This window comes from Osmerus mordax, chromosome 3, assembly GCF_038355195.1.
Source record: "Osmerus mordax isolate fOsmMor3 chromosome 3, fOsmMor3.pri, whole genome shotgun sequence".
Classification (NCBI taxonomy): Eukaryota; Metazoa; Chordata; class Actinopteri; order Osmeriformes; family Osmeridae; genus Osmerus; species Osmerus mordax.
In genome coordinates, this window is record NC_090052.1 from 5,814,678 (window position 1) to 5,836,651 (window position 21,974).

Sequence of the window (21,974 nt, forward strand, 5' to 3'; positions counted from 1 at the left end):
GTATATAATGTACTGAGAAGCAAATCATGGAATTTGCTTTACAGGATCTTTCAATTCAGAGGTCAGTCGCGTGACGTTGTCTGCTGCTTGCATGACGCAACGAAGCTTCGTTACTGTGATCACGTGTTTTGGAAAATTGAAGCGAGGCCTTGGTACATTACATACGGCTTCGGGCGTGACATCATTACTAGATTATAAACAGACAAGGTTACTGCGAACCCAGTCAACGTTTGTCACTTTTTGTCTTTGTCACATTAGATACTAGGTTTGATATCTGTGGAGGGCTTTCTCAAGACATGGCGTCAAATGGTAAGGAAAAAATATTTGGAGATTTAGTTTTTGAAACGTTAGTCAGCTACAGTAGGCAGCCAAGAGGTATCTTCTTACTACAGTAGCTAGCTTGCTAGAAAAACAAGGCAAGTTACGTGTAGCTCACAGGGGTGCTGTATTGTGGTTACATTGTTGATGTGTGAGACTAGATATATATCTAACAGTGTATAATGATTTTAAGACCATTTGTTATTGTAATGTTACCGATTTATCGTCACGTATCGTTAGTTCCTTACGAACAATTAGTAAAGGGATAGGCAGCTAGACGTGTTGAACATTGACGGTCAAAACATGCTGGCGTCGTAAAAAGCTAGATAGTCCCAGCTAGAAATTTGATTTATTTTTCCGCCATCTTGTTTAGTTCGAGAACGATTGGTAGGCTCGTCAAGGTTGATTAATTCCAACTAGGCTCTAGTTAGCTAGCATCTGACAATTGAATGAGTTACTTGTACAAAATAATTGTTTATTTACATGACTGATAATCAGTCAATCATATTTTTAACCTAGATTAAAAACCATTCACGACAACATGGTCCATATTAGAGCTCCTATATATAAAAGCATTCCTAAATCTCAACAACATTTATATGCTTTAACATTAATCTCAACTCTTGATTTACATTTAGTCATTTAGCAGACGCTCTTATCCAGAGCGTCTGCTTTTAGAAATTGTTGATGTGTGCATTAAAGTTCTTGGCACAGAAATGCAAAACATTTAGGATAATGCTGTACAAACGTTATATTGGATTCTAAAAATGTACCATTTAATCGCAGATTATTCTCAACCTGCTGCACAGGGGTAAGTCACAATTTAGCATCAAATAAATTGCAGTCTTTTTCTCATTTCAGTCTTTAAACAATGTGTTGTCATTTGCAGGTATGGTCCCTATGGGGGCCAGGTTAACCAGGGTTATGGTCAGTCCTCCAATCAGAGCTACAGCCAGCCAGGCTATGGAAGCTACAACCAGAATTCTGATTATAACTCTGCCCCATACAGCCAGGGAGGCTATAGTTCAAGCTATGGCCAGTCACAGTCTGGTAAGCAATTTACGACTACCAAAAATTTAATTCAACCGCTTTGTGTGTGAGATTGGTTTGTGTGTGTTATGCAAGCATGTTGTTACCTAGTAATCTTAAACCTTGAAATAAAATGTTAAACCTCCACTAACCCCTCCCTTCCCTCCACTAAACCCCATTGGCTGTGCTTCATCAGGAGGATATGGCTCACAGCCCACTTCCCAGGGCAGCTACAACCAGTCCAGTCAGCCTTACAGCTCTGGAGGCTACAACAGTAGCAGTCAACCTCCTCAGAGTGGCTATAACCAGCAGTCATCCTATTCTGGCTATGGGCAACAGCAGCTTTCTGTGCCATCTTCTGCAAAGTAAGTTAATTGTTACTTTTGTATGGTACACAAGGGACCAAAAGTAATTGGACAATTGACTCAAAAGCTGTTTTGTGGACAGGTGTGGGGTATTCTTTGTTATGTTTTCATCAATTAAGCAGGTAAAAGGTTCTAAGTTAAAATATATGATTATGTTAATTATTATGTTAGTTTGTCCAACTACTTTTGAAAACCTGAAATAAAGGGACTGTGTGTAAAAATTGTTGCAATTCCTAAACGTTTCATACAATTTTTTTAGATGAAACGTTTTAATTCAGCTTTAAGTTGGCACTTTAATTGCATCTCGGTTCTTTAATTGTGGCATACAGAGCCCAAATTATGAAAAGTGTGTTAATGTCCAAATATTTATGGACCCAGGGCTTGTAATAAACTTTTTTACTTGTTGGCACTGGTGCTCCCAACTTTAAAACTCCCCAAAAAAGCACCACAACAAAAAAATGTATGTTATAGATTTATTTAGTGCTCTAGTTAGCTCCCTGTCACATGACGCGGAGCACAGTGACAAGGAGTGACTGTCGGCTAATATATCTAAAATCTGCATTGAAGTTTAGAACGTAAAGATTACATTTCATTCAGGGTTCTCAAGTCTCATGCATTCGCCGTGAGACTCGCGCATTTCAACCATTTCACACGCTCTCACGCAACACCTTATATTTCTCACACTGAGTAGTAAGGGAAAACTTGTCCTGCTATATTAGCGAGCGTTTTGTAAATAAATTTTTAAAAGGTCACACCGTAACGATTATTTGCACTCGCACAAATGCTCCCAAATATATTTTGAGGTCACACAGACACAATTTCAGGAGCACATACAACCAAAATGGTCGCAATTTCAAGACCTGGGACCTGACTGTACATTAAGAGTAATTTTCTGCCCATTTCTCACACTTTGACCCTTCCACAGCTATGGTAATAATTCCCAGTCCCCGAACTATGGGCAGCAGCAGAGTGGAGGCAGCTATGGCAGCCAGAGTGGAGGCAGCTACGGAGGAAGCGGAGGGCAAAGCGGTGGTTATGGGGGTAGCGGAGGCCAGCCGCAGAGCTCCCAGCATGGGGGGGCTCCTTATAGTCAGACATCCAGCTACAACTCACCCCCACCCCAGAGCTACGGTCAGCAGAACCAGTATGGCCAGAGTGGAGGTAAGGAACAGATTAAGATACTTGAATTAGAAAGGACTGCACATTGAGAATATTGGCTAATGCTCATTGGATGATAGTAACACATAGTTTACTAGTCCAACTTATCTTCCTATAATTCCAGGAATCTGTGTGTGTCTGTGGCTTGATTATCTTGTGAACTGGGTACTGTATTAAGTGAAAAAGGTGGTAACCCTGTGATATAATTGTGTGCCATAGCACCACTGTTAAGTGCATATAGTAACACAGTTTACGGACAAACAATTTATTGTTATTGCACTAATGGATAATGAAGCAACCAGCAAGCAAGCAAGCTTTTCTTCTCGTAGCAAACTAAGCAGGTTAATACGGACAACATCCTACTTTTTAAAATGCATTTTATAGTTTGTACACATCTATTTTTAGTCACGTTTCACACACACAGTCGTGTATAACATAATAATGTGTTCACTTTGCTACTCCATTTTCCTCATATAAGGCTCTTTTATTTATCTCTTACTTTGTATTAATCAAAGGGTATTGATTTGTCATTTCACCATTTGGACATTAGAAGGAGACACATGCTGCGTTTGCAAGTGTGAGTAGTGTAAGTGTGCTTTTTTAAGGGTCAGTCATTTTGTGTCCTCTTGCATATAGTGCTATACATCCATCTATATTGTTTTGGTGTGAGTTGCCTTCTCTTGGCACTCCTCCTGTGGTGTTCAAAGCGCCCCAAAAATTTGATTATTGGAAAAAACTCAGGTGACTACTTCATGAGGCTGGTTGAGAGAATGTGTACTGTGAAGAATCTAAAATATTCTCAATATTTTGATTGTCTTCATAGTTTTGATGTCCTATTATAATTACTATTTTTGTTCAATTGTAGGTACTTTATGAGAAGATATTTTGTAGGTTTTACAAAATGTTCCCTGGACTGTATGGTTCACCAATGGCTTTTCTCTTCCCCATGAGAAATAAGGCATGTATAGCAATTTATTTAGATTTTGGACACATGGGGTGGAAATGCCATCACTTTGAGAAGGGACAATTCATAGTTTTCAGTCACGTGACATCCGCGGTGACCTGGAGGGCAGAAAGCTGCTGGCGATGGCGGCTCACACCGTTGAGACGCAGCAAAAGCCGGCAAATTCACCTCTTAGCTAAAGATATGGACACAAATCGCAAGTGTTGGGCACTTGCGATCCATATACAGTACCCGCTGCCGTATTTCTGGCCCTAAAAACCGCAAGGTTTGTATATATTTGATGACTGTGATATCATTAGCTACTGTAAACTAGCTAACCCCTCTCTTTCTTAAACAACTGCTAACTATTCAAACGGAAAGTCAACTTTTCCTTTAAATTTTTACTTATTACAACCTCAATTCCAAAAAAGTTGGGATGCTGTGAAAAACGTAAATAAAAACAAAGGACCAAATGAGTATGAAAAACCAATCAGTCTTAACACAAGCCTCACACATTGTCTTTGATTTACATTCAGTCTCCAGTGTTCACCTACATCTTTAACACCTCCCTGGAGTCATGCCATGTGCCAGCCTATCTCAAGTCCTCCACCATCATCTCTGTACCCAAAAAGCCAAGGCCAACAGGACTCAATGACTACAGACCCGTTGCCCTGACCTCTGTGGTAATGAAGTCTTTTGAGCGCCTTGTGCTGGCACACCTCAAAGCCATCACAGACCCTTTCCTGGACCCACTGCAGTTTGCCTACAGAGCCAACAGATCTGTGAATGATGCTGTTAACATGGCCCTCCACTTCACCCTACAGCACCTGGACTCCCCAGCATCCTATGCCAGGATCCTGTTTGTGGACTTCAGCTCTGCCTTCAACACCATCATCCCTGCCCTGCTTCAGGACAAGCTCTCCCAGCTGAACGTGCTTGACTCCACCTGCAGATGGATCACAGACTTCCTGTCTGACAGGAAGCAGTGCGTTAAGCTGGGAACACAATTCTCTGACTCCCGGTCCATCAGCACCGGATCTCCTCAGGGCTGCGTCCTTTCCCCTCTGCTCTTCTCCCTGTACACCAACAGCTGCACCTCCAGTCATCTGTCTGTCAAACTTCTGAAGTTTGCGGACGACACCACCCTCATTGGGCTCATCTCTGACGGGGATGAGTCTGACTATGGGTGGGAAGCTGACAACCTGGTGACCTGGTGTAGCCAGAACAACTTAGAGCTCAATGCTCTTAAGACAGTGGAGACGGTTGTGGACTTCAGGAAGAATACAGCCCCACTCACCCTCATCACCTTGTGCGACTCCCCAGTCAACACTGTGGAGTCCTTCCGCTTCCTGGGCACCATCCTCTCCCAGGACCTCAAGTGGGAACTGAACATCAGCTCCCTCACCAAAAAAGGACAACAGAGGATGTACTTCCTACGGCAGCTGAAGAAATTCAACCTGCCAAAGACAATGATGGTGCACTTCTACACAGCCATCATTGAGTCCATCCTCACCTCTTCCATCACCATCTGGTACGCTGCTGCCACTGCCAAGGACAAGAGCAGACTGCAGCGTATCATCCGCACTGCTGAGAAGGTGATCGGCTGCAAACTGCCTACCCTCGAGGACCTGCACACCTCGAGGACCCTGAGGCGTGCGAGGAAGATCGTGGCCGACCCCTCCCACCCTGGTCACTCCCTGTTCCAGCTACTCCCCTCTGGCAGAAGGCTGCGGTCCATCAGGACCAAAACCTCACGCCATAAGAACAGTTTCTTTCCATCTGCTACTGGCCTCTTCAACAAGGCCAAGGACTCCCATTGACATTCATTCACTTATTTAACTATTATAACATTTACATTTATTCATTTAGCAGACGGTTTTATCCAAAGCGACTTCCAAGAGAGAGCTTTACAAAGTGCATAGGTCACTGATCATAACAACAAGATAGCCAAAAAACATCGCGAGTAGCCAAAACATGAAGCACACATTGTGAACAACCAAAGTAAGTGCCAAAGGGAAGAACCATAAGAGCATGTAGTTAAACAAGTTACAATTAAACAACATGAACCGCTATAAGTGCAAGTGTACCTGTGGAAAAAAGCAAGCAACAGTAATAAAAACAATATATCACAGCGAGAATTTTTTTTCTCCAAACAGTTACCACTAACCACAAGAGCAACAAGTCTCTAAGCAAGAGTCATTGTGATCCTTGAGGAAACTAACATCAGGTCAAGCGAACCATTCCTAAGTACTGTTGTACTACCGGAACAAGTGCGTCTTGAGCCTTTTCTTGAAGGTGGAGAGACAGTCAGTGTTTCTGATGGAGGTGGGGAGTTGATTCCACCACTGGGGGGCCAGACAGGAGAAGAGCTTGTGTTGGGACCGGGCGGTGTAGAGCGGTGGGACCACCAGGCGGTTGTCTGAAGAAGACCGTAGGTGACGGGTGGGGGTGTAAGGCTGCAGGAGAGACTTGATGTAGACGGGTGCAGTCCCGTTCACTGCTCGGAAGGTCAATACCAGGGTCTTGAATCTGATACGGGCCATGATAGGTAGCCAGTGGAGAGAGATGAGGAGCGGGGTAACATGGGAGCGTCTGGGTAGATTGTAGACCAGGCGGGCCGCTGCGTTCTGAATCCTCTGAAGAGGGCGGGTTGCACATGCTGGGAGACCAGCGAGCAGCGAGTTGCAATAGTCCAACTTGGAGAGGACAAGTGCTTGGACAAGTAGCTGGGTGGAGTGCTCAGACAGGTATCTCCTGATCTTCCGGATGTTGTAGAGGGTGAATCTACACGACCGGGAGACCGCAGCAATGTGGGCCGTGAGGGAGAGCTCGTCATCCATGGTAACCCCCAAGGTTCCTGGCAGAGGATGAAGGGGTCACCGTCGCAGATCCCAGGGTGATTGAGAGATCGTGGGAGATGGAGGGTTTAGCCGGGATGATGAGAAGTTCTGTTTTGGCGAGGTTCAGCTGGAGGTGGTGCTCGGTCATCCAGGCGGAGATGTCTGTGAGGCAGGCCTCAATCCTAGCTGAGATCCCCGGATCGGTCGGGGGGAACGACAGGTACAGCTGCGTGTCGTCAGCGTAGCAGTGGTAGGAGAAGCCATGGGATATTATAAGTCCATCTAATGGAAATTCAGTATGCATAAGCCACTTTATCTCAGTATCCGATTGCACTGTTGACCATTCACGCTGCTCATTCTATTCTTATTTTTATATATATTTTATTTTATATTTAAATTGTTGTATTCTTAGATTGTTTAGTTCTTAGAAATGGTTAAACTTTTGTACTTTTACTTAATTTAAGATCTGTATATGTTTAGTGTTTTGCACCTCCCTGCCACAGCAAATTCCGTGTTTGTATAACATACATGGCGAATAAACCTGATTCTGAATATCGGTGTAAAGGGATTTCCAAATAATTTAATTCCAAATGCATTTTGAGTTTAGTTGTGTCTAACACAACAATCCAACTATTTAGCTAACTTGCTAACTTTAACTCACTACGACCACTGCAGTTGGTCGCCTCGATACACAACAAACTATGTCAAACCGATTACATAAAAGACAGAGGTAACGTTAGATTTAATGGCACAAATCCACAATCTCCTCCTCTCTGGGTTTTCTTTAGATAGAACAACAACTATCCGGCATTTTGGCAACACAAAAGCAACAAACTCAAAGAAAATGTATGACTTTATAATGGGTGGCGGGCAGGGGAAAGTCTTTTTTGCCCTCCAAGGGGGCGTGCCCCTTGGAACGTGACGTCACGTGAAAACTATGAATTGGGGCAACGTCTGTAGCGCCACCTATGGGCAATGGTGGTCCATTTGGGGTGTGGTAGTTACTCTTGGCCTATAATTTCAATGTGCCAAAATGTGAACTTTTTACCATTTGGATACCAAATCGGAAATGCATTACCACAAATATACACCAGGGCCTTTGCTTGAAGCCAAGAAGTGATGGGTGGTGGCTTGGTCAGGCCAGCATTGCCAGAAAGCTTTGGATGTGTGTGTCCGTTTTTGCTTTGTGGCAGGCCGCATTGTCCTGCTGAAAGATGCCACTGCATTGGATACGGGAATATCGTATCCATTAAAGAGTGTTCATGGTCTGCAACAATGCTTAGGTAGGTGGTATGTAATCCACGTAAATGGCAGGACCCAAGTTTTCCCAGCAGAAAGTTGCCCAAAGCTTCACACTGCGTCTGCCAGTTTACATTAAGTCATTTAGCAGACGCTCTTATCCAGAGCGACTTACAGTACAGGGACATTCCCCCGAGGCAAGTAGGGTGAAGTGCCTTACCCAAGGACACAACGTAATTTTTTTGGCACGGCTGGGAATCGAACTGGCAACCTTCAGATTACTAGCCCGATTCCCTAACCGCTCAGCCACCTGACTCGCTAGTTTACCTTCTTCTCATAGTGCATCCTGGTGCCATGTGCTCACCAGGTAAGCGATGCACACACACCCAGCCATCATCGCGATGTCAAAGAAAATGTAATGCATCAGACCAGGCCACCTTCTTTTATTGCTCTGTGGTCCAGTTCTGGTGTTCAAGTGCCCACTGTAGGCGCTTTCGGCAGTGGACAGGGGTCAACAGGGCTACACAGCCCCATACGCAACGAAAGCTAAAGCTTTGTCTAAAACTGTCTTTCTTCTGGCCCTCAGGATATGGACAGGATACTCCGCCTATGAGTGGCAGTGGTCGAGGATATGGGGGCCAGGATGGAGGTTATGGAGATCATGATGGACGTGGTGCTAGGGGCCGTGGAGAGGATGGAGAATATGGAGGTCGCGGGGCGGATCGAGGTTTTGACCGTGGTGGCCGTGGTGGACCAAGAGGTAGAGGGGGCATGGGGTAAGCATCTAAAGACTCTTCCTCCTCACACACACACACACACACACACACACACACACACACACACACACACACACATCTGTTCTGTCTCTGTCACCTCTTGAACAAGTTCAAAATATGTGTCCGGCAAGTATACACAGTGCAATCGTCTTTCTCTTTGGGCACTCACATGACTGAGACTGAAAGTGTCTTAAATTCACACACACTGATCATCTTCATGCATCGTGAACATCAGTCTTTAGATTCCAACTCATAAATACTCACGCTGATAGGCGTTCTAATAGGTTCACACTGTATATGGGGCTACATGTGAAGGTTAGAAGCTGGAATGCCTGTAAATGATGAACAGGGGCCCGTTCTTCGTACGTCGCTAACTCAGTTAGCTGGATTTTATTGATGACGATTTGTCATTATCTTGGATTGTTCGGTTCTTCGAAGCTTATTCTGGACTTGCTGTCATAGCAACAAGTCCTTTAGCTCAAACCTTCTCGGGAGCAGGCCTTTTTTATGTAAACAAGATTTGATAGCGACTTTATAAGCAGAGGTGATACAGGAAGTCTGTCACAGCCATGTGTCGTCTGTTTTTACGACAAGAACCTGTTGCGGAAGGTGCAAAAATAATTAGCAGAATTAAACATGAACCTTAATTAACCGCGCATTGCGTGATAGACAGATCCTTGAGCACAGCGAGACTGGCTAGCCTACTATACTTTTTGAGAGAGATCGGTTTCTCGTAAGGGTGTTATTTACATAATTAATTTGTTGTAACAACATTAAAGACGATAAAGTAATTATGAAAATAAGAAAATACAAAAACAAATAGGCCTAGCCTACTGTAATAAGCGATAAAACATTCAATGTGGTCACTACTATACATTTACATTGTCATTTAGCAGACGCTCTTACCCAGAGCGACTTACAGTAAGTACAGGGACATTCCCCCCGAAGCAAGTAGGGTGAAGTGCCTTGCCCAAGGACACAACGTCAATTGACACGGCCGGGAATCGAACTGGCAACCTTCAGATTACTAGCCCGACTCCCTCACCGCTCAGCCATCTGACTCCCATTTGACACTCATTTGTCTGCTACTTTTTGCCAGTCCTCTCTCCTGGACTTTGCAGACTTTGAGGTGTTCCCTGCTGTTTTGATAAATCTTAAAATTCGGAGTAACCTTCGAGCAAGCTCTTGCTTTGTTGGCTCTGTTGAGTACAAAAACGGGGCGCTCTTTTTGGCCATGGTGAGCAGCCAATAGCAGCGTTGCTCATTAAGGTTTCTACTATCGATACATACCCCCTTTGAGACCAACGCATAACTCACTCCAGCTATACTAATCATAAACAACATGGGTGTGAACCTAATTAGCCAGATCATGATTAGCAAGATGATGTCATCTTGGATGTGTCAATTGAACTCGGGTGTAATAAGCGACGTACGAAAAACCGACCACAGGTCTACACAAATGGATCAATTTGTACCTACAAGCATCATGGTTTGCTGCAGGTGCAGTGAACAATGTGGTCAGTACAAACCAACATATGCTCTGATCTAGTCACATGTCCAAATAGTAAAGAAACCACACTTTAGGGAATCAGCTGGTTGGAGGAAACCTCAATGATGTAAAGAAAGACGTGTCATGGAATGCTGTAATTTGTAATCAGGGTTTTTCCTTGCTTAAAAATAGTCTTAGGTGGTGGGTCGTGTAACACCACAGACATAATGACCTAATGGAATTTGTACCAGTTAAGAATAGATCAGAAACAATGCAGCACTTCCTGGGGGAAGGATAGGAAAAAAGGATGCCATAGTTGGTAGGAAGTAAGGTTGCCTTTGGGAAAGGTACATTGCTGGTCACTATGCATATGAATGCTGGTAAACGGTGCTCTTGGAGGTGTGACCAGCTCTATGCTACTTCTATCTCTGCTCAGGACCCCAGGCGAGCTGTGTTTTATCCATTTGGACACAGAAGGTCAGTGGACCTTGGCCTAAGGCCATTGCTTGTTTGGGTTGTAATTTTCCCTGGGAAATTAGCATTACAGCCAACCAGATTGTGGCAGTTCATTGGAATCAATACCTCTCTCTCCCATCAGTCTTAATAGATAAATGTAATTAATTTGTCCCAAACAAGCTGTATAACAAAACAATGTAATTTCAGAAAAAAAAATTGGCTAGCAAGCATGCTATGAAACCTTTTCCATGTCTGATGTGATTATTTTGCTATAATAAAAGTGGTGTGCTTTTTAGTTTTAAAGGATTCAAAGAAATGTTTATGGGAGCAATGGGTTTGGGTATAAATCCAAACTTTCCACAGATATCGTAGAATTCTAAATGGTCTATCCAGTGCAACCATTGACTGTTACAGCACACGGTCAGTCAAAGGCATTCAAAGCAACATGGCACCACTCAACTTGCTTTTTTACCATTTAAACATTTAAGGTGTTAAAATGGCGCTTCCCCCTTCTATCTAAACAATATTGGCAAATAAACTAAGTAAAATCTGCTGGGTTTGTGAAAGGAATGTGTGTTAATATGTGTGGCATTATATTTTTTATGTGGAAGTTTCCTCGCCAGCTACTTCTAGCAAAATATGACCGTTTTTGCAACTGTATAAGGTTTGAGATTTGATTTACTTTGCCTGAGGGGAAGTAAAACATTTAAAAGACTTGAATTTCTTGAGATTCTTTTTTTGGGAGGGGGTGAAGTTGCTTCTTTTCCAGGGCAATATGTAAAACATGCCAGTCACATCTGTGGGAAGGAAATAACTTGTACCATGTAATTACTTCATCAACCCTGTAAATTTTGACAGATTTACATATTTAAATAGATGCATGAAAGAGAACATGACAAAGTATGTTGGTCAGCACTGTGGTCAGTATAAAGGTGAAAAGACAATATGTGCATTGATTCTGTCCACACTCATACACATTACATGACATCGTTATCACCCTGCTTCCCCTCCTCCCCACCTCTAACACAACCCCCTACCCACCCCACAGGATCACTGTGATATAATGCTTTAATGAATCTCTTAATCTCCTCCTAGGATATTGCCTCTCCAGGGTGGGTTTATTTATTTTTTTAATTAGGGGAGCAATAGAAAGAGAGGACATAGAAATGAATTTAGAAAGGATGAAGGAATACTCAAGGGACATGCACCTTGAACACTGTCTTGTAGGAAATACACCACACACCAAAGCCATATATTTATCAAGAGAGTGTTGATGATGTTCACAGAAGCTACATTTTTGGGTGAAATCTTCCTTCACCAAAAGTTGTTTTGAACCCAGAGTTATGCACCTGTTTGCAAAATGAGTACATTGTAAAGCATCCATGTCACAGCAAATCCAGGAATCAATGACCTTTGGTATGGGGTTTCTCCTTGTAATGGAGATCATCACAGTTAAAAGTGTCCACACACCAATAAGGCGTGACTGGATGTTCTATTAAGTCTTTGGTTTAGAGTTCCATTGTAAGAGTGGAAGACTGAGATCATGGGAAGCAAACAGACAAGGTCATTAACTGATCCGTTGTCCCAAATCTCTGACCACAAGGAACACGTGAAAAAAAGATAAAGCCTGTTGTTGGTTGAAGAGACAAGTGAAGGGTGAGAGGGGTAAAAAGAGGGCAAAGATGGGTTTGGATACGGAAAACATAAAGAGGGGAGGATACCCCAGGAGAGAAATGGCTCGGTCAACACCAACCTTCAATGCGTGTCGCTTTTCTTTCCTTCTTCATCAGAATGGGCGATCGAGGAGGATTCAATAAGTTTGGTGGTAAGTGGCAAAACTCTTTAAACAACAGGTTTGATGGTTTTAAAGAGTCAAAGCTTAAGAAATAAGGGATCTGAGTTTAAAATGTTGAAATTATTAGAAAGTGGACAGTGTTCTTTGTCTGTTGAATTATTTGGTTGTATTAGGTGTGGTAAAAGGTGAACACTACTGTTGAATGAATAACCTCTAAAGAAACCACTGTCGATAAGAAAAACAAAAGTAAATTATTTGTCAACGTGCATTGGCAAGCTTATCAATTCAGCACTGACTGTGAATGAAGCCGCAGTGTTAAGCTGGTAGTGTTGGACCCATCAGCTTTCCGCTTAAAAAAAATAATGGGGACACCTCTCTGAGAATAATAATGTGTTTAAGCATAGCATAATATTATTGCGTTGAGATTGGCACCAAAAAACTATGTGTTCCTAGTTTTTGTAATGTCTGAGTAATGGATGGATGATGTCTGGTTATGGAAGAAGCACCTCAATATGCTGTGTAGTGTGGCATGTGATGTATGTTTTGCATGTTTACTCTACAGGTAAGAACAACCTGTGTCTTTGTGTGTGTTTACCCTTCACTATAAAGTCCAGTAGGGGGGACTAGACTGTAATTCAACAAAGCCTTTTTTCGCCTTTTATTGTGGAGTCACTCAAATATTTTTTGACTGACTGTTTCGTTCAGGGTTCTCGTGCCTAGCTTGCTCATAGTTTTCTCTGCTCTGAATCGACCATGTGTTGAAAGTAGATGTTACGTTTGTCTCATTTGTTGTGCCAAACCCTACCTCTCAGAAAGGTCCATGTTATATCCAGAACCCTACCTCTCAAAAGTGCCTTGTGATATCCAAAAAAGGATCTGATCTTTGATACTCTTGCATGGTGGTATGACAATCTTAAAATGAAAGAAACATTTTAGATTCTTAAATAAGCCTGAACACTTATAGGCCTGAGCACTTATTTCTCTTCTTACAATTTGTTCACATTGGCAAGTTCGTTTTAAATAAGTTGATCGTAAAGCAGATTTATTTATATTATTGGTTGGGGGTTTCCACATAACCTGTCATGTTAATCTTTAATATACACAAAATAATTGATGAGCTGTATTCACTTGGCTTCCACTTGTCATTTAATGGTATGAACTTGTGTGTTAAGGACAGTACCACAAGGATCTTCCGATGTTTGATCTTTAAGAAAAGCTTTTCGCAGATGCCTGTCTGCAAAATTGTTTTGTCCTAGTATTTATTTATTTACTTTTGCACATAATTTCCAATAGTATTTGAACAACTAAATGCAGTTAGGACAATTTCAAATGGTTCACTCAGTTTTGTTGCATAAAAGCTGTATTGCACAACTAGTTGCATTACGTTGTTACTAACAAACATGGCACATTTATCAACTTATGCTATCCCAAATACTAAAAGTTTAACATTGGTATTCTTTCATTTTTAAGATTTGATTCTAGAATTCATTCTCAAAGAAGGAAGAAACTCAAAACATAAGAAACTCAAAGCCATAATCATCAGGTTGTCAATCTACAAATGAGCTTGCCTAATATATCTGTGCATTATGGCCTCTACAAAGCCAAAAGGTTCATTGTTAGTTTCCACAGACGGATATGGAAGAAATGGTGTAGCAATGTGAAGCAGAGTTGGGTCAACTGCTCAATTGCTTAACCCTTAATATCCCCCATACATAACCATAGACGTCAACAGTAAAGGAATGGCATTGTAAAAACAAAGCTTCATACTTTAGTAAATAGGAGTGGTTCACTGAAAAGGAGGGGTTAGTTGGCACATTAAAATAAATTTTGAAGTGTTACAATGTACAAGGGTTAAGAACGTTTTCAATTTATCTGGGCCGTTTAACTGAATAGGAAAATGTATACTCTCTTGATCTCACACTGAGGAAACTTGACTGAATATGTTCCATGTAAATGTGTTCCCAATCTATGAAAATAGATACATAAATTACCATAACTAATTACTGCCATGGACAGTGTCAGTGTGTCCCAAAAGCCAGAGGTTTTACTGAAGATGCTATAATAGTCAGTGCATGGTGGGTTTGTGCAATGTTGAGAATAGTCTTTTAGGTGCTTGCTGATTTATTGCTGAGTAAATAATACAGTTGTGTTCCGTGCCTGTTGCACAACAAAAAGAAAAGTCAAAAACAGTCAAAACATTAACTGAAGACTGTTTTAAAGGATACAATACAATTTGCATCAAAATTAACATGATGTTCAAAACTTGGTTCCATTAAGTGTTGCTGTGTGTAATGTGACCTACTTTCGCTACATATGAAGCTTGTTGCGGTTTAGATGTACTAAGGCCATGATGTGTGGGGTTATAATCCACATGAAGCAACAGGAACTGGATGTTGTGGTGTGCTTGCGTGGAGTACTGTGTGTGCATGCGTGTGCTGGGATAAAAACTGGAATGGAGCACTGCAAAGTACCAAATGTGAGTCATGAAACATCCGATTTAAATGTGGTCCTAAATGCTTCCACAATGTCTACTGTCCTATTGGAGTACTGAGTTCAAAGATTATAATGTTCCTTTACCACACATATCAAATTTTGCTCTTGATTAAAGGGTGCTTTTTTGGTACGGTATGTGGGAAGGCATGGATGATCATTCAAAACGTGATATCAAGAAGTTGTGGGTTAGTGTTAGTCTAAAAAAAACTGTAGGACAAATAGGATTGTTACCTGGATCTGGTGGTTTCAAGGTGATATGACCAGTAAAGATGGTTCATGTGATCCATCCCATTTTGTCTGGTTGGAGAAATGACCCTCACACACATTCCACACTGAATAGATTGCATTGTAGAGTGAAAGGGGGAAGGTTATGGAACTTAATCGTGTGTGTGTGTGTGAGAGAGAGTGGAAAGATATGGAACTGTTAAGTAGCCTGTCTATAGGTTCTAAACCACAATCTCTGCTTTGTAATACATTCATATTTATCTGTGCTCTTCCTTAAGGTCCAAGGGACCAGGTTACTGGGGGCCCCAACTCCAGTAAGTACTGACCTGAATTGTAACTTTTTATGATGGTTATGGTCAAACCAACTACAACATGGTTTCACCTTTCAAACTTTCCTTTCATACAAAAGTAAATTGCCAGGACTATCTCAGATAAATGGATTTCCATTGATAAGATTTAATTGTAGCTATGCTGTTAGCTCAATGTTTTTAGCAGTTTCTACCCTTTTCAGCTCTGATTATACTGGCACCTTCCTGTCTATGTTCCCAATAGTGCCAGACCAGGATAACTCTGACAACAACACCATCTTTGTACAAGGCCTTGGAGACTCCTATACCGTGGACTCTGTGGCAGATTTCTTCAAGCAGATTGGCATAATCAAGGTACAGCCCCATCCCACACATCAAACGTACACTACGTATCGCCTTCAAACACCTGCTTCAGTTTCTATTAGTCATGTGCATGGGTTAGGGTTAGGTGGTACATATCTGCAGTGTAATAGTTCAGACAAAATTAATTTTGGTAAATATAGAGACGATGCAATTAAAACGTAACAAAAAATAACACCATAGAGAACACTGTAGATACTAAGACACATTCCAGGGACATTATTTTCCTTTTCACCTCCCTTCTCAGATCAATAAGAAGACGGGCCAGCCAATGATCAACCTCTACACGGACAGAGAGTCAGGGAAGCTCAAAGGCGAGGCTACCGTGTCTTTTGATGATCCCCCCTCAGCCAAGGCTGCAATCGACTGGTTTGATGGTAAATGTCAGTGATACGACTAGTGAATGTGGAAATGATTGGGTCAGGTGATAAAATCCTGATAGAATCTGTTACAATGTAACATTTCTGGTATATTTTCTGCACGGATCTCAAATACCAACATTGTGCCTGGTTGTAGGCTGGGAGGCGCCCAGTTGTTAATATGCTGAGTCCTTGAGTGGTTGTATTGCTAGCCATGAATGCTGATGAGTATGGGTCAAGATGTGGTATAGTTAGTTGGTTCTTATAAGTTCCTCACACTTGGGTATAAAAGATAATGTGGATCATTATTCTTGAACAATTAGATTCAGAACCACAATTTCAGCATATTTCGTTCACCCTATTTACAAAAGCATTTCAGCTTTCCTTGCTTTTGCTTTGTGGAACTTGTGCCTAAGACCTTTGAACAGTACTGGATTTATGAAGTGGTGGTGTCAGAAGTCGTCATTTATGCTGGTAATAAAAAAAAAATGCTTTTGTCGTCTTTCCAGGGAAAGACTTTAACGGAAACCCCATCAAGGTGTCCTTTGCCACCCGCAGAGCAGACTTTGGGGGCAGGGGTGGCGGCATGAGAGGAGGTGGTCGTGGACGAGGAGGTGAGAATCAGCTTGTTGGTGAGTTCATGTGTGAGGTTGCACAAGGGGATTTTGGTAATGTGTATGTGGTAAGTCTGCTCTTTCCAAACCATTGCAGGTGAGTCCTGTGTTCGATTCCTAAACTAGTTGCTCATCTGATGCTGCTCATGAATATTGTTGTCTTGGATGTACTTTTATTTCAGATTTAGACCTGTAATTCTTTGCGCTAATGAGCCATAATAACGAATGTGGTGAAATGTAAGGGCACATCTGTGTAATAATCAAGTTGGCATGCTTGTGATTGAATGTATTGACACTAATCTGTGGACGCGTTTTCCTGTTCCTGTAGGCCCGATGGGTCGTGGTGGGTTCGGAGGAGGCCGAGGAGGTGGATTCTCTGGTGGCAACGGAGGAAGTGGTGGTGGACAGCAGAGGGCTGGAGACTGGAAGTGTTCAAACACGTGAGTGATCTGCTTGTGTCAGTTTGTGCCTCACCACCTGCCCGCATGTGTGTTTATTATCAGTTGGGAACGTTACCTAAAATTAGTAATTAGTTACAGTTACTAGTTACTTATTTCAGAAGTAACTGCATTACTTTACTAGTTACTGCATAGAAAAGTACTTAGTTACAAGGTAAAGTAAGTAAGTAAGACTTAATTTAAATAGCACTTTTCATACAAGAATTGCAGCTCAAAGTGCTGCGTTACTTTTAATTTAACGCACACAGATAGTTATAATATTTTAGTGTTGCAGTGGCACAGTGTGGGACAAGACAACTATAAAATGTTATATCATTGTATGTTGCTAATTAGTTGCCTGAAGGCAACGGACTCAACTGTTGACATAGGTCGCATGTCTTGACAACATACCTGGCAATCAGTCTGTTTAGTTCTGCCTGGCTTAGAGACTGGAAATACTTCTGTTTAAAAAAACAAGCCTCGGCTGTTTTGATGAAGTGGCTCGGACTGCTTAATCAGCGGAGCTAGCACTGGGTTCTTTTACGATTAGCTTTGTAGAAGCCAGGTGGCTGAGCGGTTAGGGAAGCGGGCTTGTAATCAGAAGATTTCCAGCTCGATTCCCGGCCGTGCCAGATGACGTTGTGTCCTTGGGCAAGGCACTTCACCCTACTTGCCTCGGGGGAATGTCCCTGTACTTAATGTAAGTCGCTCTGGATAAGAGCGTCTGCCTAAATGTAAAATGTAGAAGCGTGTTGTTTTACTAGGTGCTTGTGAAGATTATAATTACTAGTCTTCGCAGTGGATAAAGTTCTCGCACCTGCACACAAACTACAACTAACCAGTATTTTATCCTTGATCTCGACAAGGGAAAAATAATGTTGATATTTCCATGACAAAAAGCTTGCATGGTCCGAACTGTCGGCCAGTTTGTGAGCTAGTCTAAAATGCGGATTGATTCATTCATACATTGCGTCGCCGTAAACTTGTTTAGGTTAGATTAAAAACAGGAAATTGGGGAATTCATGCAAGAAAAAAGTAACGAGTAACGAGCCCATTTAAATTTCAGTAATGTAACTGCGTCATTTAATTGAAAAAAGTAATTAGTTACATTACTAGTTACAGCCAAAAGTAGTGGAGTTACAGTAACGCGTTACTTTGTAATTTGTTATTCCCAACACTGTTTATTATACATTCATCAGTGGGGTGGTGGTGTTTTTTCAGTTATTTTTTGTGTCTCTTTGTGACTCAGGGATTGTGGCAACTTGAATTTCTCATGGCGTAACGAGTGTAACCAATGCAAGGCGCCCAAACCTGATGTGGCTGGAGGGATGTCACCTCCTTTGGGAGGAGGTAAGGCTAACCACCAATTATTTGTTTGAACTTAGCTGCCAGCAAAGGTAATGTTTGATATGAATACTACATTCAGTACAGGATTATTAGCTTTGAGACCACCAAGACACTACAAACTGTTTTTACAATGCACCATTTCCCTGTAGTTGGCTGATACAGCTACATATAAGGTGTTTGTTTTGTGATGCAGGTCACAACAGCTAATACATTTAGGTTTACTAGATGGCTCAGATGTGACATGTGCACAGCCGGGTATAAGGTTACCTCAAAAGTCCTGTCAGTTTTCTCAGAACTGGCATTTCCTGTTTTTGTTGGCCAAGGATCATTCAACAAGATGGCTTTGTGCCTAACAACAAATCCATATACACAGGATTTACAGCGTAAATGTGTGTCCACAATACTGGGCCAGGTTTGTGTATTTAATCATTGGACACTGTCTGTTTGAAGCAATGTCTCGTTCAGTGCATTTCTTCGTCACTTGTTTTTTCTCAGGAGGTTACGGAGGAGATGGAGGCAGAGGCAGCTTTGACCGTGGAGGCTTCCGGGGCCGGGGTGGGGACAGAGGGGGCTTCAGAGGGGGCCGGGGGGGTGACCGGGGAGGATTCGGGCCTGGCAAAATGGACGGGAGGTGAGGGATTGTCAAGTGTGACCATCCAAACACACAGATTCTCTGATGCAGAGACACACACCAAGTTGCTTGCCTTGTCATGATTGTTAGATTATATGACCAAACTCCATTACCATTACTGGAAAAGTGAAGTTGAATCTCTTGCAGGGGAGAACACAGACAGGATCGTCGAGACAGACCCTATTGATCGACAGTCCAGGCTGGAACATACCTTCACATTTCCTTCAACTCTGTCCCAGTGTACTAGAATCAGCACCGATTCCCAACCTGCCTGGGAGTAGCTACCCACCTACAACCCCAACTCTTTTATACATTTCTAGAATCTGTTACTGGGAGTGTGTATTCTAACCATGTGTAGAAATGACACATTTTTTGTCTGTCTCTCTTCCTTACAAGTAGACACACACTCACTGATTTACAAACCTCTGTATTTCCTTAGTTTAGTGTTCCTAATTTGAAGAAAAAAGCTGTTGTTGAAGATACATATTACGTTGCAGTAAATGAGGTTGCTTGGATTATTTACCGTTTGATTTTAAATTAAAGTGTTTATAAAATAAAACGACTAGCATAGTTTTTCATTTTTTATTTGACACTGCATTTTGATAACTAGTCTATACCTATAAACTTTTCCTCTGACGTGAAGAAGCTTTTATTCTGGACTGTGATACAAATACTAGAAGACTTCATCTCACATTCCATCTATAGACTGGAAGTACCCTTGTGAATCAGTTAAAACACTGCATGAGTGATTGGTTTGTTGAAGCAATACTATTGGAGTCATCAGCTCTTGCAGTTTTAGACAATACAGTATATATGCAGGGTTTTTTCTGCATTGAAAAAACTAACCGTGCGTGTCCACTACAGCGAAGCAAGCGGCGAGTCGGCTTCCAATTCATTTTCAATGAAACCGGGTGATGCTCCCACAATGCCCTGCGCGAGCGTCAACGCCCGGTTTCATTGAAAATGAATTGAAAGCCGACACCGATGTGCCGCCCGCTCCGCTGTAGTGAACACGCACGGTAAGGTGGCCTGCCTTAGCCTTTTCAGAGTAAAGGTAAAATTACTTTTTACTTAACAAAACGAGCCCAACACGAAGTAGCAAGGTGTTACAACAGTGCAAGTGAAACACCATTAAAATATAGATTTTCACAACTTGCATTTAAAAGGTAAGATGTTCTAGGATGTGTTACACGACCCACCATCTAATCCTATTTTTGAGCCAGGAAAAATCCTGGTATGCAATATGCAGAGCTTTTAAAATTACATTTTACAACTATCTTTTGGGGAAGAAATGACAATTGCATTGGTTACATTGCATCAGACAATGTAAATCAAGAATTTCAAATGTAATTAAAATACTTCAAAGTAAGTATTTAAAGAACCTAGGAAACTACCAACATCTTCGTTCCTCCAGTTTACTGACTAAAGGTCAAGTTGGTTGGTAGGTTAAGTTACCTACCTGATGCACTAACTTCCAGAACATACCTTTCAGGCAGCCAGAAAATGTGCATTGTCATTTCTGAGCACTTTTGATGTTGGTGAGTCATCTTGTCCCATGTGCTTTCTGGAATGGCATCATTGTTTGCCTATTTTTCCATGTCGTAGCTGTGTTACTGGTTTTGTGAGAGGAAACGTCAGCAGTTTAGCATGTTTCTACTTATGGTTTCAGGTGAGTCATGAAAAAGTTGAGTGCAAATACTCAAATTATATGATACAATCTATGAAAGTAAATTGTGTGTGAGTCAAATATCCATAAACATGCCATTTGTAATCTTACCATTACTTAAACCAAAATTCTATTTCAAATTCACACTTTAAGGAATATGTCTATGCTGACCTACTTCCACACCCTTTACTTTTTCAAGTAAAAGTACTTTTTCTTTCAATAAAATTCCAATTAATCGCTAATCTCTGAAAATAGCATGAAATCCTCGCTAATCTCAATATCTTTTTCAAACTTGTGTCAAAAAATCTAAAATATACACCAGATTATTCTAATAATGTCTGGCCTACTTCCACACCCTTTACCTTTTCAATAAAGTTTTGAATAAAATTCCAATTAATCGCTAATCTCTGAAAATAGCATGAAATCCTCACTCATCTCAATATCTTTTTCAAACTTGTGTCAAAAAATCTCAAATACACACCTGATTATTCTAATAATGTCTGGCCTACTTCCACACCCTTTACTTTTTCAATAAAATTGGAAAAGTAAAGGCTGTGGAAGTATACCAGACATTGTTGGAATACTCTGCTGTTTGTTTGCGGTTTTATAGTCATAAAATCATTATAAAAGTCATCATTTTTCAAAATTGTATGGGTAATTTTCACCCGGCCCCTAACTCGACGCTGCAAAGTAGCGTCTTCTGAATGTGAGACGAATGTCGAATGTCAAATATGAAACTAACTTCACCTCGGTCTAGTATGCTCTGACCTGGTGCCTGTAGCCTCGGGAAGGAGCAGCTCTGAAGTCTTGGGGTGGTGCAAGGACTGGGGTCTATTTCCATCTGATCCTGTTTGCTCAGCTTTTTGAAGAAGTCTGCTATCTTACCCTTTCTTTTAATGTTTGAATTGAACCCTAAGCAAAAATAACATGTAGGCCTATACATCCAATTACCCACATTTGAGTCCAATCTCAAACATATCCCCATTATTATCTTCAATCAACTACCAGCCTTTAAATTACTAGATCATGGCTAGCCCTACTCTGAAATACGTATTTCAAACAGGCATTATACAATAGCAAACAGGGTAGCTATCTGACTGCAGTGTTCATCTTTTGTAACGTAAAT

General features: G+C 41.6%; 1 protein-coding gene across 1 annotated transcript; it reads left to right on the forward strand.

Annotated features, from left to right (window-relative positions):
• Window positions 1-172: 172 nt before the first annotated feature.
• fus (FUS RNA binding protein) lies at window positions 173-19,741 on the forward strand. The gene is made up of 15 exons (XM_067233539.1): window positions 173-309; window positions 1,105-1,129; window positions 1,208-1,368; window positions 1,544-1,712; window positions 2,638-2,873; window positions 8,479-8,668; window positions 12,404-12,438; window positions 15,405-15,440; window positions 15,679-15,788; window positions 16,042-16,171; window positions 16,663-16,785; window positions 17,096-17,207; window positions 18,454-18,554; window positions 19,047-19,182; window positions 19,330-19,741. The coding sequence occupies exons 1-15, from the start codon at window positions 297-299 to the stop codon at window positions 19,367-19,369; spliced, it is 1,617 nt and encodes a 538-aa protein (XP_067089640.1). The 5' UTR covers window positions 173-296; the 3' UTR covers window positions 19,370-19,741.
• The last annotated feature ends 2,233 nt before the right edge of the window (window positions 19,742-21,974 follow it).

Bases quoted from the DNA above. Each gene is read 5' to 3' on its own strand.
- fus (XM_067233539.1), top strand. The intron at 2,874-8,478 runs GTAAGGAACAGA...TCTGGCCCTCAG, and splicing joins CCAGTATGGCCAGAGTGGAG to GATATGGACAGGATACTCCG. The intron at 18,555-19,046 runs GTAAGGCTAACC...GTTTTTTCTCAG, and splicing joins GTCACCTCCTTTGGGAGGAG to GAGGTTACGGAGGAGATGGA.